Here is a 16,119-nt window from a genome sequence, read left to right on the forward strand (position 1 = left end):
ACAGCCCATTAATTAATACACAATTACGCTTTTAAAAATCTTTTTTGGAGAATTAACATTGAATCCACTCTAGCATTGAAGAGTTCGCGCTGTATTTTAACTTCACAAGAACTGGGTGCGTTTACGCGCCGCTTTGCCCCGGCGCTTCGCCGAGAGTGAGCACTCGGAGCTCCTCAAGCGCATCCTTCGGGGCCCCGGAGGTGTTGGAGGGATGCTCCGTTGGGGCTTATACAGAGCGGTGAACGGAACCAGGCAGGATGGATGCGAGCGCCGTGGATGGATGTGCAAGCGCGTTCGCAGATACTCGCAGCCTCACACACACTGGGGCCCCGCGTGTGCACGGCCCCAGCCCACGCACCTACCCTCAACCCCGCCCCCACACGCGTTCACAGCCGTCCCTCTGCCCTCATCCTGCGGTCTTGCTCCAGGCTGGGCAAGAATCGGTGCTCGGGTCTAGTGTAGGGAGGAGGGGGAGATCGCCAATTGTCAGAAAAAGCAGAAAAAAGCCTGTGCGCGCCGCCGCTGCGTCGCACTTGGCAGGGGGAGGCGCAGGGATATTCGAGGCGCCTTGCAGCGAACGGCAGAGCTCCGTGCCCGAGGCCAGAGAGTCAGCGCTAGGCTGGCGGGCTGGAAAGCAGAGCTCAAATGAAACTCCTCAGTCGTTGATCAAAGGGCTCACAGCTCAAACCAGGTCCCTAAGCGAATTAATTTTTTGGTAAGATACTGTGGATGTACGTTTAGGAAGGGAAGAGGCGAGTATAAAGCGTCTGCACGTCTATAGGAGCCGCCAGCGTTCATCCCTGGGCTTGCATCCCCTGGCTGTTTGGGACCCACCTCCCCTCCACACTCCAGCTGTCTAACCCCTTTTCCCCGCAGCCCCTTCAGACCTTCACACTTAGTTTGACACAGCCTACGCCATATCTGTTTTAAAATGTCCTGCTAATCTCCGCCAGGGTCCCTTAAATTGGTAACCCCAGCCAATTAGTGGCCCCTCTGCAACTTTTTCCTGTTTTTCTCGGTGACTTATTTTCACGATCAGCAGCAAGGAAAACACCTTAAAGGAAAAAGAATGTTAGCGTCATTGGAAACCCCGCTCCTGGGAGAGGATACCGCTGCTGCTATTATGTTTTCGCATTTGCTGATGCAAACAGGGAAACCTCTCTATTCCCTCTCCGTTACCTGCGGCTGGGGACTGGGAACTTTCCGCGGCAGAGTCCCCAGCTAGCACCTCGGGACCTGCCGGGCTGTTCTCGCTCTCACACTCACACTCACCCCGGCAGCTCAGACGCGGGTTCCATCGCGCCCGGCCCGGTTACTGCGTGACGCGCCTTCTTGACGGCCAGTTTGTCCAATTAGCTCTGACTCGGTGGGTGGTGCTCCTTGGCGATTGGTTGGCAGAATGAGGGCGCTGCGCAAAAACAGAGAAGCGGAGCGCTCAGAGCTCAGAAACTGCCAGCCGAGATCGCAGGCTTAGGGCTGAGGCAGGAGGAGGAAGGAAGAACTGAAAAGCAGAGAGACAGGTTAGAGGAAAGAAGAGGCTTGGGAAGAAACAGCAAAAAAGAAACTGCTCCTCACAGTTACTGAGAGGCAAACGACGGTGGAGATGAGGACAGAGAGAGGCAAGACTATGACAGCCAAAACAGACAAATAGAGCGAAAGAGGAAAAAATGCCAAGAACATCCATCCGGAGAAATGAAGAGAATGAAAGTTTTATGCTGCAGAGCCATTCTATGCTTTTCCGGCACAAAATTCCCTCGCTGTTTTTAAGCCCTTTTGCATTTGCCAGCCGTTGACAGTAAGAGGCATGTTCAGCGGTGCCAACAGCATCTCCTCTTCCTTCTCCTCTTCCTCTTCATCTTCCTCCTCCTCCTTCTCCTTTTCCTCCTCCTTCTTCTCCTCCCATCAGCGAGAAGACAAACCGAGGACAGTCTTGAAATACCGAAATTTCCTCCTTGGGATTTGCCAGCGCCGCGTTGCGCCAAGACTGTCGGAATAAAGGACGCTGACTATTGTATTATTATTTTATTAATTGGTCAGTGGGAAGATTACAGATGAGGAAAGGGGACGCCTGTCACCCTTCCTGATCTAAGATTAAAAAATGAGGTTGAATTGGGGGAAACCCTAAAATGAAGCAAAAGAAATAAGATTTGTAAGGACAGAAAGCCACAGGAGCCCCCCCACATAGCGCACTTTTATTTGTATTTTTTATTTGAGTTTTTTTTTTTTTTTTTCCGTGGTGGTGGGGGAGGTGATTGGGTGGCTGACTGGCTGCGGGAAGCTGCTTCCTTTCCCTTTGGAGATGATTGTGCTATTATTCTTTGCCTTGCTCTGGATGGTGGAAGGAGTCTTTTCCCAGCTTCACTACACGGTGCAGGAGGAGCAGGAACATGGCACTTTCGTGGGGAATATCGCTGAAGATCTGGGCTTGGACATTACAAAACTTTCGGCTCGCGGCTTTCAAACGGCTCCCAACTCTCGGACCCCTTACTTGGACCTCAACCTGGAGACCGGGGTGTTGTACGTGAATGAGAAGATTGACCGCGAGCAAATCTGCAAGCAGAGCCCCTCCTGCGTCCTGCACCTGGAGGTCTTCCTGGAGAACCCCTTGGAGCTGTTTCGGGTGGAGATCGAGGTGCTGGACATCAACGACAATCCCCCCTCCTTCCCGGAGCCGGACCTGACCGTAGAGATCTCTGAGAGCGCCACGCCGGGCACCCGCTTCCCCTTGGAGAGCGCATTCGACCCAGACGTGGGTACCAACTCCTTGCGCGACTACGAGATCACCCCCAACAGCTACTTCTCCCTGGACGTGCAGACCCAGGGGGATGGCAACCGATTCGCCGAGCTGGTGCTGGAGAAGCCTCTGGACCGAGAGCAGCAAGCGGTGCACCGCTACGTGCTGACCGCGGTGGACGGGGGAGGAGGGGGAGGCGGAGAAGGAGGAGGAGGCGGCGGCGGGGGAGGGGGCCTGCTCCCCCAGCAGCAGCGCACCGGCACGGCCCTACTCACCATCCGAGTGCTGGACTCAAACGACAATGTGCCCGCCTTCGACCAACCCGTCTACACTGTGTCCCTACCAGAGAACTCGCCGCCTGGTACGCTCGTGATCCAGCTTAACGCCACAGACCCAGATGAGGGCCAGAATGGAGAGGTCGTGTACTCCTTCAGCAGCCACATTTCGCCCCGGGCACGCGAGCTCTTCGGACTCTCCCCTCGCACCGGGCGGTTGGAGGTGAGCGGCGAGCTGGACTACGAAGAGAGCCCGGTGTACCAAGTGTACGTTCAAGCCAAGGACCTGGGCCCCAACGCCGTGCCTGCGCACTGCAAGGTGATAGTGAGGGTGCTGGATGCTAACGACAACGCGCCGGAGATCAGCTTCAGCACCGTGAAGGAGGCGGTGAGCGAGGGCGCGGCGCCCGGCACGGTGGTGGCCTTGTTCAGTGTAACCGACCGCGACTCAGAGGAGAATGGGCAGGTGCAGTGCGAGCTGCTGGGGGATGTGCCGTTCCGCCTCAAGTCTTCCTTCAAGAACTACTATACCATCGTGACCGAGGCCCCTCTGGACCGAGAGGCGGGGGACTCCTACACCCTGACCGTGGTGGCTCGCGACCGGGGCGAGCCTGCACTCTCCACCAGTAAGTCCATCCAGGTGCAAGTGTCAGATGTGAACGACAACGCACCGCGCTTCAGCCAGCCGGTCTACGATGTGTATGTGACCGAAAACAACGTGCCAGGCGCCTACATCTACGCGGTGAGCGCCACAGACCGTGATGAGGGCGCCAACGCCCAGCTAGCCTACTCTATCCTGGAGTGCCAGATCCAGGGCATGAGCGTCTTCACTTACGTGTCCATCAACTCCGAGAACGGCTACCTGTATGCCCTGCGCTCCTTCGACTATGAACAGCTCAAGGACTTCAGCTTCCAAGTGGAAGCGCGGGACGCCGGTAGCCCCCAGGCACTGGCTGGCAACGCCACGGTCAACATCCTCATCGTGGATCAGAACGACAACGCTCCTGCTATCGTAGCCCCCCTTCCGGGGCGCAACGGGACTCCGGCGCGCGAGGTGCTGCCCCGCTCGGCTGAGCCCGGTTACCTGCTGACCCGCGTGGCCGCGGTGGACGCAGATGACGGCGAGAACGCCCGGCTCACCTACAGCATTGTGAGGGGTAACGAAATGAACCTCTTCCGCATGGATTGGCGCACCGGGGAGCTCCGTACAGCGCGCCGGGTGCCAGCCAAGCGCGACCCCCAGCGGCCTTACGAACTGGTGATCGAGGTGCGCGACCACGGGCAACCTCCCCTGTCCTCCACCGCCACCTTGGTGGTGCAGCTGGTGGATGGCGCTGTCGAGCCCCAGGGCGGGGGCGGGGGCGGGGGCGGGGGGTCAGGAGAGCACCAGCGTCCCAGCCGCTCCGGCGGCGGGGAGACGTCGCTGGACCTCACCCTTATCCTCATCATCGCGCTGGGCTCGGTATCCTTCATCTTCCTTCTGGCCATGATCGTGCTTGCCGTGCGTTGCCAGAAAGAGAAAAAGCTGAATATTTACACGTGTCTGGCCAGCGACTGCTGCCTCTGCTGCTGCTGTGGCAGCGGGGGGTCGACCTGCTGTGGCCGCCAAGCCCGGGCGCGCAAGAAGAAACTCAGCAAGTCGGACATCATGCTGGTTCAAAGCTCCAACGTACCCAGTAACCCGGCCCAGGTGCCGGTGGAGGAGTCCGGGGGCTTTGGCTCCCATCACCACAACCAGAATTACTGCTACCAGGTCTGCCTGACCCCCGAGTCCGCCAAAACCGACCTGATGTTCCTTAAGCCCTGCAGCCCATCGCGGAGTACGGACACTGAGCACAACCCCTGCGGGGCCATCGTCACCGGTTACACAGACCAGCAGCCCGACATCATCTCCAACGGAAGCATTTTGTCCAACGAGGTAAGGCTGAAGCGAAAGGACCACCATCTCTCATCTCCTCCATCCGAAAGCCTCCTCTAGCCCGGCCCTTGTATCTCTGGTGCACTGTGTATTTATTTTTAGGATATTAGCTTATTTGTATCTTTGTGGGGGCAGGAATGGAAAGCCGCCTCTCCCACCCCTTCCTGTGTAACTTAAACTTCGTGTCGTCCCTAATTTTCTGCGCTCCACCCTTCCACATTTATTTTCATTCCCCTCCTTTGGTGCTTTGCCACCTTGGACCCTCCTTCTTCCCTCTGGCATCTTTCCTTTAAAATCCTAGCCCCCTCACCCCACCCTACCCCACCCCAGTCCTTTCCCTTCTTAGAAAGCTGGGGGTAAAGGAGAAAGTGCCCGAGGGGAGAGGGAAATGCAGGGAGGGACCTTCTGGCACTGGCAAAGGTCTTTTTTTCTCTTTGCATTTGTCCCAAGCATAATAAAGTTAATTGTTTGGCTTTGTTTATCGATGCCTTCAGTCGCGTGTAAAAGTAAGCTATAGATTGTTTAACTTTGCACAGTTGTCTAAACTCGAATGCATGTTTTAGTGAATGAGTTATCAGATCCTTGTTCTCTGAACTCGGGTTGCAAAAAAAAGCCTTCAGTTCTACTCTGGACAGCATTTACAGACGTTCTTGAAGCCCAACGCCCACACAGTGTGAATTTGAATGAAGTTGCTTTGGCACAAACCCCTGTAAGCGTAAACTCACGGAAAGGCTTCAACAGTTCTTGTCTTACATATTCCTTTTAGCTAATAATCACCTTGCCATCGTTTTTGATGAATCACTGCTGTTGGCTTTCTTTATCAAAGAATTTGGCTTGTCAATTCCGATTTCCTTTTTTAAGATGGAGAAGTGGCAAAGTTGAAAGGAGGGAGGGAGAGGGAGAACAGAGTTGATTTCTGTAAAAGAAAGTTTGGACCGGAAAAGGTGTGTGTGGGGTGGTGGAGGCGGGGAGGAGAATGCAGAGTGTGTTTGGAGGGGGAAGAATTGGGGCCAGGAGGGAAGCGGGTATTATGAACTCCTTTTTTTGGCAGGTTATTTTATTTATTTTGAGTCTTAGATATTATTCATTGACTTTCATGAATATTTGTACAGCTCATTTGTATCTTAAGCACATTTTGAAAATAAACAACAAAATAATTCCATAAAATATCCAACCTTTTTGCTTATTGAGCGTGCTGTTTTTCTTGTGTCAACCAGTATGCACCTAAACACTTTTTTAGGCCACTGAAAGAAAGACTGCAGCGTATATCTAGGTTGACTATTGGAGACAGTAGTTTATGAGGGCCAGCTATGAGGTTATTTGCATTCTCTCCTTAAAACACACACACACACACACACACACACACACACTTAAAATTGGCCTTTTGTGTATTTTTTTTAACCTTTACTGTAAATCTAGATATGCAAAATCTGCATATCTTCTTGTCTTTACTAGCACTAGTCTTTATAAAAACTAGTCTGAGGTCTTAGAACAGCTTAGAAATTCCTTAAAAATGTACACAATTCCTTAAGCTAGAAATAGTTCCTAGCCTCAAAATCAGACTGTTAGTTAAACCCATAGTGTTCGAATGCTCTTGATTTATTTATTTTTTTTCTAGACTAAACACCAGCGAGCAGAGCTCAGCTATCTAGTTGACAGACCTCGCCGAGTTAACAGGTATGGACTCCTTTTTTTTTTTCCTAGCTTGGTGTATAGACAAATTACGCCCTACTAAAAGTAGGAATTAGGCATATTATTCAATATCAAAATAGAAAATGATAAAATATTTCCAATTAGGACAGGACATAAATATTGATTGTATTAGGTTTTCTAGACAATAAATTAAAAAATATTGGTGTGTTTCTTTTATATACAACCACTAAGTATATTTGAATATTTTGTCAGTTTACACTCCTGCGCTGCTTCTGATAATCTTTCTAACTATTCCAGACATATACATATATATCTGTCCTATGAAAATGATATAAGCATATGCTTAGCTCCAATCATAGAATAATGATTGAACTTTACATGCCTTAAGGGCTCAAACTGACTGCTGATGCTCAGTGTTGGAGAGTTAGGCTTAAGGTTTTAAAAACTAGCTTTAAGCAGAAATCAAGAGCTATAAGCATCTGCAGCACCATAGGTGACCATGTGGTGGCAGAAGAATGTTTTCTGTGTTTCTTCAATCTTTTTTATTCTAATATTCACATTTTTGTACTTCTAGTTCTGCATTCCAGGAAGCCGACATAGTAAGCTCTAAGGACAGTGGTCATGGAGACAGTGAACAGGGAGATAGTGATCATGACGCCACCAACCGCGGCCAGTCAGCTGGTAAGTGTGATTAAAGGGCGATGCTGACTTTTATAGTGGTTTTTTAAAAAATAAATCCTGAGAGGATGATGTTATAGGTAGTTTTTAGTGTTAGTAAACCTACAGAAAACTGGTGTCATCCTATGTTGACAATTGTATACTCAAAGGGACTTGTAGTACAGTCTAACGTTCCTTTAGAGAATGAAAGTTAGAAATTCATTGTGGAATACGTGAGATCATGAAACTTTTCTTTTTTATGTCATGTTCTTTCGGGGAATTATATTGCATACAAAGGACATAGATTTCTCACCTGGTCCAGTCCCCAGTCTTCAGTCAATTAAGCTATTCTTAGACTTGCTTATGGATGAAATAACAGAAGATGAATGAAATTGGTTGACCTGCACAAGGTCACAAGAAGATAAGTGGATGACTGGGAACCAAAATCCAAATTTTCTCATTTCCAGAGCAATGCATTTTACATTCCACTGAATATTGAATGAGAGAAGGAATGGTGATTAAAAGTCATGAGTACATTGAAAGCCGGATTTCCAAATCTGGGTTCTTAGGCTTCAGGACATTAGTAAACATTTGATAATGTGCATTTTCTGAAGCATTCCTCATATTTTCAACAGGATCCATGTTCAAAAGTTGACTTCTGGGTGTATTTGCATATAAGCTTGAAGGTATTCCCTGATGGGAGTTACAATGTGATACATATTTTTTACTTTGTTTTACTTTATTTTACTTTACTTTTCTCCTGTATACATGTCCCCTTTAAGTTTTATAGAATCCTGATAACTCTAGTTACTAATAATTAAAGAAGACACTGAAAAGAAATAAAATATGTACCTTAATGAAAACAGTTTCACAAGGTTTGGATTTTCTTTCTACTTTATTTGCATTTCAGTTATGAAGGATGCTTTTTGAATTTTTTTTTAAACTTTTTCTCTTTCAACTGAGTTTTGTGTTTATCTGACACATAAAGCAATGCAAAGGCAAGCTAGCTTGTGTCACTTCTAAAAAACGCCCATCATTGGACTGTTTGGAGGTTCAACTTCATTCACTTGAGCTTTTAAGGTTTATTTTGGTTAATGATTAAGCCATAGGGAGATAGGGTTCTCATTTTCAAGGTAACATTGATCCTCGAGAGCACCCATTCCTTAACACACTCCATGGACCTCTGAAAGGTGTTGAGGCAGTGTGTCAAAGGGCAGTACCCGCCCCACCGTCGCCTGGCAGCAGTAGTGGCTGCAGGCCTCTCACTTGGCTCATGTGTGGTGTGTCTGAGGCTGCCTTGGCCTTGGGAAACGCAGGCAAGAGGAGGGGGCGAAAAGACTGCTCAAGGGTCTCTTTATATTGCTGCAAGTCATTAATATGCAGACCTAATGAGACTTGAGAACTGCCAAGAATCCCCGGAGGTCCCTGCCCCTTGCGGGCCTTCACGCTAAGTGAACAGAGCATCTATTTAGTGTCTGGGAACCCGACAACAAACCAGATCTTGCCAGAAGTTTATATTTGAGTACAAAGTCCCTTTCATTTTTGGCCTATATATGACATATGATTTATTGTTATCTTTTAAAAGGTGTATGTTTGGAATTGCTCATTCCTATTCTTTTTTCAGTTTCTGATTTCATAGTCAGCCTTTTAAAGCTTTTGAAACAAAATGTTTAACATTAAAAAAAAGAAAATCCCCCGCTGCATGTTTCCTTGTGGGTGTATTTTATTCCTTTCCCACTCCCCCTTACTTTTTTTTTTTTTCTGTAACACTCCAGTCTCAATGAACATTTCAATTAGTTTAGTTCCTCAGACATAATGAGCCATAATAACTTAACTGAAGAAAGAGAAAGGAATAAACATCTGCAAAAAGTGCTAAATTTGGAAGATGGATGGGAATATGTTCTTATCAATGTGCCTTCCCAGCGGCTCTTTTATTTCGCAAGCACTCAATGTTGCCATTTTGGTAACATTACTTACAAATTATTTGAGATGTCAAAACATTTGAAAATGTTAAATGCTAAATCGTGTTTGGAAAACATGTTTAAAAGCAGGGTAGTTTTCATTTTTCTTATTAAAATGGCAAATTCTTTTTTCTGTCTTTAGATTTTTAACATGTAAAAGTATGACAGAATTAACAATCTGTGGATCTATTTCATTAGCATTTATAGGGTTGCCACAACCTACTGGGCATAATGATAGCTGTTTTTGAATTGTATTAACACACTTGTATTAAGAAATAATTACACATTTGTGTGCTGAATTGCAGTCAGATTTAATATATCTAGTTTTATTGTTAAAATGATTTTACATTGTTTACCTTTTAAAGTATAAAACCCTAAATGCAGAGAATTAAGATGCCTTTACTTAATGACTTTTTTCCAGTCCATTCTTTGTTGTGTACTATAAACTTCACACCAAGTAGCTAGAGCTAATTTCCTAAAAGTTAAGCCTGTCTCAGGTAAACAGGTACATCTGCTTTATTTCCTTATACAACCAGGAAATAAAGGATGATCTTCCAACCAGGATGATCTTCCAATTTGGCAATATTTAGAGAATATTCTTTATAGCAAATCTGTTTCCAGTGTTAGGATATGAAAAACTTTTGAGCTAATAAGCAAATCCCACTCAGCTTTAGGTTTTAAAGGGGAAAGTTAGACTATCATGGGAAAACAACACTGAAAAGATATGAATTCTGAATTCTCTAGTTTATACCTCATTTCATGTTACATAGTATACACTGTTTAGCTTAGTTCTTCAACTGTTTAAGCTTCCTAAGTCTTTATTTATTCCCATTTTCATTTTCCGTGTTAAAATTAATTTGTATTTATTTATTTGGATATGCCTTCCATTTATTCTTCTATGAACAGTTTTATTTTTTGTTCTTTCTCCCTCCCCCCCACTTGCTTTTCTCTTCTCTAAGCCATTTGCAGTCACCAATCTTGTTCATAGAAGGGCTTTAAACACGGAGGCAGCTGCACAGAGAATCACATAAGCTTTTTCAGTTTTCCACTGCACCTGGCTCCATGTGTGGAATTCTTCGACTTGACCACGGGTCTGTGGTACTTTCTTTCTATAGCCTTGTCAAGGTGCTTTCCGTTTTTTTCAGTACACTATTGATGTATTGGTTAGGTATGGCAGAAGTCCAAGGAGATGTGGTAAATGCTTGCATAAACCATCACAAGGGGAGAAACTGATTAATCACAGCTTAAATAGCAAAAAAAAAAAAAAAAAAAAAGCCAAAGTGAACTTAAAACTAGTATATGTTCAATTTTATAATACCATTAGATTAAAAGACAGATTTTTTTGTCTGATTTAAATACTGATACAACATTTTTAGCTGGATAGTCTTAAACATTTTAGTATTATCCGAGGTAGATCTAAGGAGATCTATTTAGCTGTAAGTAGTTGTTTCCACCCCACCCCATTTATTAAGTACACAATGTGCACACTAAGATTAAATTTGAATTTATTTTTAGTAATTGACCTTCTTAAAATGTATATTGAAGAAGAAAACCCTCATAAGTTAATGTTACTTGTTATAGTTTACCTGAAATTTTTCAAATTTCTCTTCTTCTAAATTTTTCGTTTATTTAAAAGACAGGTTAGCTTCTAAATGTGTTTATTTCTTAACTAATTATTAGGAGACTTGTACATGACACATGGTCAAAACTTGACTATAAATTTAAAAAGTGATTTATATTGTCAGTGTTTTCATACTAGTAGAAAAACATATATCATGAAATAAATTAAGCCATTGTACTACTACTGCAATATCAATAAGAATTTTCGGCCTATCATAAAGTTAAAAATTTCCCTTTCTCAACTCCAATAAGAATTTAGATATTGGCAATTAGCTTCTGGCTTTATAAATAAGGTGAATTTATACCATAGTCTGAATAAGCAAAAGCTTTTTTCTAAGGTTTCTGCTGAAAATATGAGCTACAACTAGGTAATGCCAAGACATTTACAATTGAAAAAGATATAAAACAAATATTAAGATAAAATGGAGAAAAATATAAACATATTGAAATGTGTTAGTAGTGAGAAAATTCTGATCTGCATGTTTTGATTTTTTCATAGATGAATTATGTTGTAAAATCTCTGCTCCCAAACCAAACCAAAAACTACAGAAATTTTGGTGATTATTGTTAATATCTCTAATTTCTCCAGTGTTAAATAATTAAAAGAAGACTTACAATTTCCTCAAAAATATGTGTGTTGATTTTTTTAACTAATTTATCATATTTGGGGAAAAATACATTTTTTGAAGAAAAAATGAGAAGGTTACATGAGAAAGGTCCATGTAATTTTGTTGTATTGAATTCATCAGAAAACAGAACAAATTGACTATAATTACATTTTTGAAATCACAGTTTGTTCTCAGTGGTAATATCACAGCCTCTGACTATAAGGGATCAAGTTACTTGCTAGTGTAAAAAGATGTATTTTAAAATTTGTCTAAATATATCTCTATATAACAGGCAGTCTATCACTTCAGCTGTCGTGCCATGTAGAACAGACCATTTCCAAGAAGTGGAAAAAAATAAATTACAAGAAATTGCAAATAAAATCTGTATGTTGAAATGTTTCTTAAGAATGACCAAAACTTCATAACTCAGGTGTGGCCTGTACTTTTCTGCTATACAAGTCTCACAGGTTCTAAAATAAGGGCATTTGAATGAGAAAAGAAATGACATGACGTTGAAGTTATTTTCTCTTGGGCCTTCAACCTGAGATGTTAAAAATTTCCAAAAGCAGTGTGAAAGACACGCATTTTTAAATGTCCCATGTACTGAAATACTTGGCATTCCAGTCCTTTGTGCAGTCACTGACCACCACAAAACTTAAACATGCCTCTGCTTGTCTGGTCATTAAAATAATATACTTAATGGGGACTAGTGATATATGAAAAAGGATAAAGTCATTTTCATCTTTCAGTGGCTCCCTAAGGTGAGGCCAGGTAATGGGCACAATTTATTTGGTTCTCAAACTATACATATGAAACGGAAAAAAAATTTTTTTGTCAATGAACATTTCAAAAACTTACTTGAAATTTATTGATATACTTTTTATGCGATTAAAAAAAATTGTTTCTACGTCTGATATTTTCCTCATGAGAAATTAGTACACTTGTTTTGTTGGTAAAACGTGTGAAACATACTCATGCACAAGGTGTGCCATCTTCCCTGTCCTTGTAGTTACATAAAGCTGTGTTATCACTATGGGGATCCCACTTTAAAAGGAGTAGCTCATAAATTTATGAGGAACATTATGTACAAGTGTTGTTCCCCTTCCAGGCAGGTAACACTATTTATCCAACAGAAAACTTTATCATATTTCTCACTTTTCTTGTTATGCACATGATAATTTTTTTGTGCAGGTTTTCAAGTCAGAGAACTTTATTTCATCATCTAAGGGAATTTTAACTAGCGTCTAATAAGTCAAAGAGGCAGAAAACCATATACTTTAAGAGAAGAAATTTAGCACAATTGAATATCAACTAGCCATGAAAACAAGTTCTAATAAAAGTACCTTCTAACATCTCATAAAAGTACCTTCAAATATCTTAAAGATAATGCAGAGACTAGATCATTAAAACTTTTCTGTGTGATTATCATATTCAGAATTATAAGAATCCTTGGATACAGTGCTCAAAAAGATGTGAAATACTATTAATGGTCTCATGAGGTGTATTTGAAAGGGTTTTATCAGTTATGTGATGAAAAATTGTATTAATTCCAAATTTTACATTAGTACCCATCTTTATCAGGATCTGGTAATATAATTCTATCTTAATATTTGAATTTTTCCATCAACTTCAAATTTAATATGATATAAATTTATTTTTAAATAATTGCCCATAATTGAATTTTAATGGTACCTCCATCTATCAAAAAGACCTTTTATTCCTTATCACACTATAAATAGGGAGTGTTTAGAGTACAGCACATCAACAAACAGATCTCTCTGGTTCTATAGCTTCTAGTTACCTGCTGTGTCAGTGTGCATCAGGGATATTCTTCTTCCCTTCCTCTTTTTTTTTTTTTTTCCTAATACCTATCTCCTTATAGGAATAAGATAACTTCCCTGGTGTCTAGAAAATAGTTGACCTGTTTCACTGGCTGATCTTAGTCTGATTCCTTATCCCAGCTTCAGCTCATGTTTATGTTCCTCAATAATGCACTGATCAGTAATTTAGTTCTGGGTTTATGCATGACAATTATCAATAGATTATTATAATCTAAGTCAGATTTAGTCACACATGCTTGCTGCTGCTGTTGAGTCACTAAATCCTGTCAGACTCAGTGTGACCCCATGCACTGTGGGCTGCCAGGCTCCTCTGCCCATGGGATTTCCCAGGCAAGAAAGCTGGAGTGAGTTGCCATTTCCTTCTCCAGTAGATCTCAGTGCAAGGATCAAACTCCCCTCTCTTGCATCTCCTGCTTGGCAGGCAGATTCTTTACCAATAAGCCACCTGGAAAGCCCCAGCATTATACACAGTTTAATTTAAAATTTAAAAAGTCATTATAACGTGAAATTAATATATGATAAGAAGTTTGGTGTTATTTCTTTAAGCAATTTACATAATTAACTGTTTTAAACTCCAAAATACTTGAGGATAATCTGGGGGCTTAGTAATTATGACAAATTTATTTCTTTGTATTATATAAAGAGCTGTTAAAATATGCATATAAAAAGTAAATTATTGTGTGTCAGGATTTTACAAACTAAAACTTGCTCAAGAGCTCAAGTCACTCATAATATTTATAGAAGAAACAAACAAGTGTTTTCATTACACTCTCTTGATTAAAAAAATAATCCTTGGTTTTTTCACACCAGGCATTTCATGCATTTGAGTGTTTCTGATGTACAGAATAATCACTCTTTGGTTATTTCTAATTGATCCTATTTTTAAACATATTTAATAAATGCATTGCTCTGTCTAGAAACACATTAAAATGTGATTTTTGTTTGTGTGCTTACTTTTTTACATAATGCTAGTTATCAAATTGAATAACAGATAGTATTCTGTAGTGCCCCAAAATGATATTTTGCTTAAGAGACTGAGTGAGCTTTCTTGGGTCATAAATATCATGTTTAATATTCTTGTCAGTATACAGGAGACAATGAAACTTGAAGGTGTCATTTGAAATCTTGGTGTTCTAGGATCAGTAAGCAAACATTTCTGTGTTGTCTGGGACAAGTGTTTTCCAATATAGAACAAGTAATAAGGTATTCGCCAATAGCGTCTGCAGCTGACTCACCTTGCACTTGGTTACCTTGGTTTCACTAATTACAGCCATTTGTTCTGGGCTTGTCTAAGTGGTAAATGATAAGCAGTTTGTAGTAATATGGACTACAAGAGTGTCACTGAAAAATAACTTGTAGAAAGTCATTTTCTAAGATCCTAAAAAAGCATGCTCTTGGCCACTCTTGTTTTATTCTTATTATTTATTGGTGTATCCATATGTATGCCATGTGTCTGTTGAATTTCACTTTTTATTTCATGTCTAGATCTTATTATCTAAATATCATCACTCACGCTTCCCATATTTCTTCCATTTTTGTCTCTTAGGAAAAAAATATGACTTATCATCATTAGAAATTACAGGTAATGAAGGCTTTCCACTTGGGTTTTATTTTTTCTGTTACAAATTTCACAGATTTTCTTTTTCTTAATATTGATTCTCACTATTTTCTAATTATTTAAATAATTTAGAGTCAATATTTTCCCTCAACATCCTGACAAGTTCAGCATCTATCTCAGAACCTTGTTTGCCAAGAGTCCTACACTTAACAAAATAATATAAAGCGATTTGGGGCTCCTGTCAGGAGCCTGTCAGATTTTTCTTAACATAAGAAAAATCTGTTAAGATACCTTTACCTATTACTCTTTACATTGCCTGTAATTTTTCACTTCTAAGCCAGGACGATTCCCTGGAGGAGGGTATGGCAGCCCACTCCAGTATTCTTGCCTGGAGAATCTCACGGACAGAGGAGCCTGGTGGGCTACAATTCATAGGGTCACAACGAGTCGGACAAGACTGAGCGACTGAGCACAGACACAAGCAGCTGGTCATGTTGATGAAGCCTCCATCCGTAGCTTCTCTGTTTTCTACTCACAGGTATGGATCTCTTCTCCAACTGCACCGAGGAATGTAAAGCACTTGGCCACTCAGATCGGTGCTGGATGCCCTCCTTTGTCCCTTCTGATGGACGCCAGGCTGCTGATTATCGTAGCAATCTGCATGTTCCTGGCATGGACTCTGTTCCAGACACTGAAGTGTTTGAAACTCCAGAAGCCCAGCCCGGGGCGGAGAGGTCCTTCTCCACCTTCGGCAAAGAGAAGGCCCTTCACAGCACCCTGGAGAGGAAGGAGCTGGATGGACTGCTGTCTAATACACGAGCGCCTTACAAACCACCATATTTGAGTAAGTATTACATAAAAGGCTGTATCAAAGTCTTCCCTTTCAGGAAATAAAGTTCAACGTGCCCTTCTTCTTAGTAAAAATAGAATTCACCTTGTTTTCAAAAACAAAGATAAAAGTGACTCTGGGATGCAGGCAGCACTATACAATACAGAAACGAATATACTTAACAGGAAGACAGGTTCCTGGGTTGGTATATTAAATCAAACATAACTTCTGATGTTGTTGAAAACATTTTTCGAATGATCTTCATATTTCCTTTGAATATTGCTCACCTGTTTACTTGATTTCCTTGTGTTTTGAAGGGCTTATGTAAGGCGGAAAAAACATCTCTTGACTCAATTCACAGAGAAATTTTGTTTTCTTATCGATACCAGCATTATTGCTTAGTCATCCTTTTCCCATAAAGACATTAAACATGTTAGGCTAAGTTCAGAATACATTGCAGCCATC

The 16,119-nt window shown here is 42.3% G+C and overlaps 1 protein-coding gene across 2 annotated transcripts in view; it reads left to right on the forward strand.

The window, feature by feature from the left end:
* The first annotated feature begins 1,468 nt into the window (after window positions 1-1,468).
* The window catches only part of PCDH10 (protocadherin 10), a 45,159-nt gene continuing 30,508 nt past the window's right edge, over window positions 1,469-16,119 (forward strand). The window contains exons 1-4 of one of the 2 annotated variants that reach the window (XM_027567361.1): window positions 1,469-4,927; window positions 6,546-6,604; window positions 7,155-7,261; window positions 15,364-15,669. In XM_027567361.1, the coding sequence (XP_027423162.1) occupies window positions 2,300-4,927; window positions 6,546-6,604; window positions 7,155-7,261; window positions 15,364-15,669 (3,100 nt within the window). In that variant the 5' untranslated portion in view covers window positions 1,469-2,299. The remainder of the gene's footprint in view (window positions 4,928-6,545; window positions 6,605-7,154; window positions 7,262-15,363; window positions 15,670-16,119) is intronic. The other variant, XM_027567362.1, reaches the window with a different exon arrangement.

This window comes from Bos indicus x Bos taurus, chromosome 17 (assembly GCF_003369695.1).
Source record: "Bos indicus x Bos taurus breed Angus x Brahman F1 hybrid chromosome 17, Bos_hybrid_MaternalHap_v2.0, whole genome shotgun sequence".
Taxonomy (NCBI): Eukaryota; Metazoa; Chordata; class Mammalia; order Artiodactyla; family Bovidae; genus Bos; species Bos indicus x Bos taurus.